At 42.8% G+C, this 4374-nt stretch overlaps 1 protein-coding gene across 1 annotated transcript; it reads left to right on the top strand.

Moving 5' to 3' along the window:
* Positions 1-2505: 2505 nt before the first annotated feature.
* Positions 2506-2955, top strand: LOC138354225 (uncharacterized). The gene has a single exon (XM_069308111.1). The coding sequence runs from the start codon at positions 2506-2508 to the stop codon at positions 2953-2955; it is 450 nt and encodes a 149-aa protein (XP_069164212.1).
* Positions 2956-4374: the final 1419 nt, after the last annotated feature.

Raw genomic sequence — 4374 nt, 5'->3', positions numbered from 1 at the left:
GAATATTCAATATAGTAATCCTGCAAATTTGTATAAGGATCAAATTGGAAGAATTAAATGTGTACAAAAAGTCTTAGCTGTAAGACGATTTCTATGACATCGTTTGTGATTCGTCCTTGTGATCTCAGGATCTCCACATAGAAGGAATTAGAGGTGAATAACACGTAGGATGTTAACGACTCGTTGACTCCTCACATACGAGCTGTAAATTAAATAATATTAAGTAGCATTGGAATAGGCTATCTTTAATCTCAATATTCATGAAAATAGAAGAAACGCTAATGTGGTACTAACGTTGGATATGGGGTCGTCTCACTATGTAACGACAGACTACTCACAAATATACAATCTTAAATGATGCATCAAGAAAGAAACTATACTTAACGTGAGCGTAGTTACTACTGAAGTTGCCGATATCGCATCTGCCAGTCCCAAACTTTCACGCCGTTGTACACGTATTTGTGGGTTTTGGCTTTAATTATAGACGCGTTATTGGTTGGCTGAGCACTATGGAGCACGTGGAAGAATAATTATTCACTATTAGTTGAGTATAAGTGTAATTCTTGCTGATAACTCCCAATCGCCACGTGTCTCGCCACTCTTGATGCTAGGACCCTTCTCTCTCGTCCGCTGTCCAGGCACGCTCGCTCTACAATGGCGTCGTCGCCCCCCCCCAACCCGCGTCTCGCATTCACCACAGAAATTATTAATCACGAATAATACTTTTCCGCACAATTGTGGTTGAAATACTTTAATGAGGACTGGGTTGCAATTATTGGGATTTAAATATTATCGCATTCTCGTCTTATGGTGTTAAACGAGAAATGAAGAAGATTTTAGTTTTCTCCATGGCATTCGCGCCTGACAGAAAAACTATTACTTGATAACAATTGTAACTAATAACTCTCGGTTTGAGATTATTGGGAGTTATATTATCCGTAAGTAATTATTACACGGAATACTGATGATTTTAGAGAACCACATTCAATTCTCTAACCCATTGGTAATAAATGTGTTTAACTAGACATTATCTGACGCAATGTTTGCTGCTCTATTTCGTGAGAATTCTAGCATTAATATGCAGATGCAATGGTTTGTTTATGTTGACACTACTGTTAGTAAATTTAGTGACTACTGTAGTTAATATATAATAATAATGATTTATTATAATACAATAGTAGTTTATTAGTGTTGGAAAATTCCAACACCTCCTCCACCACCCTCCCTCATACCTGATCCTCCCAGCCCCTCGCACACCCCAGAATCCCCAGATCCCCCTCCCTAGGCCCTCCCATCCTAGAGCCTCCCTGTTTCCCTGTTTCATGGGAATCAACAGAAACTGGGGAAGGACAGAAGAGAGCCAGTTTCAGGGTTATGTACCTGAACAGAGATGGGATTACAAGTAAGATAAGTGAACTAAAGGAAAGAGCACAAGAAGTGAACCCAGATGTAATCAGACTCACAGAAACAAAACACTCAGGAATCATAATGAATGAGGTGTTTCCCCAGGACTACACAGTATAAAGGGAAGAGAGGGACGGTAGGGAAGGAGGAGGAGTGGCCCAGCTAATCCTGGGCTGTGAGGGATTCAGAGACTACATAACAGGCACCATGACAATGGGAGGACCAAGAATAGTAGTAGCAGTGATATATAACCCTCCACCAAATGACAGAAGACCCAGTCAAGAGTATGACAATAACAATATGGCAGTTAACACTTTAATTTTGAGGGCAGCCTCTGCTGCCTGTAGAAATAGATCCCATCTGCTAATCATGGGGGACTTCAATCATGGAGGATACACTGAGAGAACAAGGAACCTCATGGAGATGAGGATACATGGAGAGCTAAACTATTGGAGGTGGTGACAAGAAACTTCTTTAAGCAGCATGTCAGGGAACCCACAAGAACGAGAGGAAACCATAAACCAGCGAGACCTAGTCTTCACTCTGACCGACTCCGAAATAAGGGATATCGGTTTCGAGGCCCTGGAAGGAATGAGTGACCACAGTGTACTGACGTTTGAGTATCTGGTTGAAGAAGGGTAAAAGAACTCGAGGAGGGGAACTGGAAACAAAAGGCTTGCATTCCGAATGGGAAACTATGAGTAGATAAGGAAATTCCTAACATATATAACATGGGGAAACAGAGCTCAGAGCTCAGAGTAAAGACGGCCCAACACATGATGGACTACATCATGCAGAAGTGTAAGGGGGCAGCAGACAAGTTTGTCCTGGTCCAAAAGGAAAACAAAGAAATGCGGATGAGAAACCCATGGTTTAATCACAGACATAGGCTAGCTAAGCAGCAAAGAAAAAGGGAGTAGAGAAACTATAGAAATAATGGAACACTTGAGAGCAGAGAAAGATACCAGAATGTCATGAATAAATATGACAGGTTGAGAAGAGAGGCCGAAGGGCAATACAAAATTGACATCGCAAGCACGGCAAAGACTCAACATAATTGCTGCACAGCCATCAGGATAAAAAACCTTAAGGAAACAGGTAATGAAATTGAGCATTAGGGCAGACAGATTTATTGCAAATGACAAAGAAGTGTGCGAAGAACTGTATACGAAATTCCAGGAGATCTTCACATTAGAGCAAGAGGAAGTTCCAGAGATAAGAGAAAGAATAGTTGACCAAGAACCACTAGAAGAGTTTGAGATTACCAGTGGGAATGTAAGGAAGCTCTTGCTTGAGTTGGATATGACAGAAGCTATAGGTCTGGATGGAATCTCCTCATGGATACTAAAGGAAGGAGCAGTAGCACTGGGCCTGCCACTCTCCATAGTGTATAACAAATCACTATTAACAAGGCAATTGCCAAAAATTTGGAAGACGGCTATTGAAGTCCCGATATTCATGAAGGGGGTTAGACAGAGAGCACTGAACTACTGGCCAGTGTTCCTAACTTGCATATCATGCAAGCTGACGGAGAAGATTGCGCGGAAATAGCTAATAGAACATCTGGAGCGACAGAAATTTGTAACAGCATCAACATGGGTTCAAGGATGGCAAGTCCTGCCTCACAGGATTAATTGAGTTCTACGACCAGGTAACAAAAATCAGGCAAGAAAGAGAGGGGTTAGCAGACTGCATATTTTTTGATTGCCAGAAAGCCTTTGACACAGTACCACACAAGAGGCTAGTGAAAAAGCTGGAGATGCAGGCTGGAGTGAAAGGGAAGGTACTTCACTGGATAAGGGAGTACCTAAGTAACAGGTACAGTAACAGTAACAATGAGTCACTGTGAGGGGTGAGGTCTCGGAGTGGCGTGACATCACAAGTGGAGTCCCGCAGGGGTCAGTCCATGGACCAATACTTTTTCTGATATATGTAAATGATCTCCCAGAGGGTATAGAATCGTTTCTCTCAATGTTTGCTGATGATGCAAAAATTATGAGGAGGATTGAAACAGAGGATGATAGTAGGAGGCTACAGGACGACCTAGACAGACTGAATGAATGGTCCAACAAATGGCTGCTAAAGTTTAACCCGAGTAAATGCAAAGTAATGAAACTTGGTGGTGGAAACAGGAGGCCAGACACAAGATACAGAATAGGAGATAAAGTACTTAATGAAACAAAAAGAGAGAAAAACCTAGCAATTGATATCACACCAAACCTGTCTCCTGAAGCCCACATAAAAAGAATTATGTCTGCGACATATGCGAGGCTGGCTAACATCAGAACAGCCTTCAGAAACCTGTGTAAGGAATCGTTTAGAATCTTGTACACCACATACGTAAGACTAATCCTGGAGTATGCGGCCCCAGCATGGAGCCAGTACCTTGTCAAGCACAAGACGAAACTGAAAAAGTTCAGAGGTATGCCAATAGACTAGTCCCAGAACTAACAGGCATGAGTTACGAGGAAATGCTGCGGGAAATGCACCTTAGGATACTGGAAGACAGAAAAGTGAGGGGGAGACATGATCACTACCTACAAAATCTTCAGGGGAATTGACAGGGTAGACAAGGATAAACTATTCAACACTGGCGGTATGCGAACAAGGGGACACAGGTGGAAACTTGAGTACCCAAATGAGCCACAGGGACGTTAGAAAGAACTTTTTCAGTGTCAGAGTAGTTAACAGGTGGAATGCATTAGGCAGAGATATGGTGGAGGCGACTCCATACACAGTTTTATATGTAGATATGATAGAGCCCAGTAGGCTCAGGAATCTGTACACCAGTTGATTGACAGTTGAGAGGCGGCACCGAAGAGCCAAAGCTCAACCCCCACAAGCACAATACGTGCGTACAATTAGGTGAGTACACACACACCTACACGACAACTGGACACAATAGATAGAGTGACATACCATCTCCCTCCTCCCCCCCCCCCCACCCCACCCTCCCTCCCTCTCGCTTGT

Source organism: Procambarus clarkii, chromosome 62 (assembly GCF_040958095.1).
Source record: "Procambarus clarkii isolate CNS0578487 chromosome 62, FALCON_Pclarkii_2.0, whole genome shotgun sequence".
NCBI classification, from domain to species: Eukaryota; Metazoa; Arthropoda; class Malacostraca; order Decapoda; family Cambaridae; genus Procambarus; species Procambarus clarkii.
This window is presented reverse-complemented; position numbering and strand designations above follow the sequence as displayed.

Coding starts and splice junctions, on each gene's coding strand:
- LOC138354225 (XM_069308111.1), top strand. CDS start 2,506: ATGAAATTGAGCATTAGGGCAGACAGATTTATTGCAAATGACAAAGAA.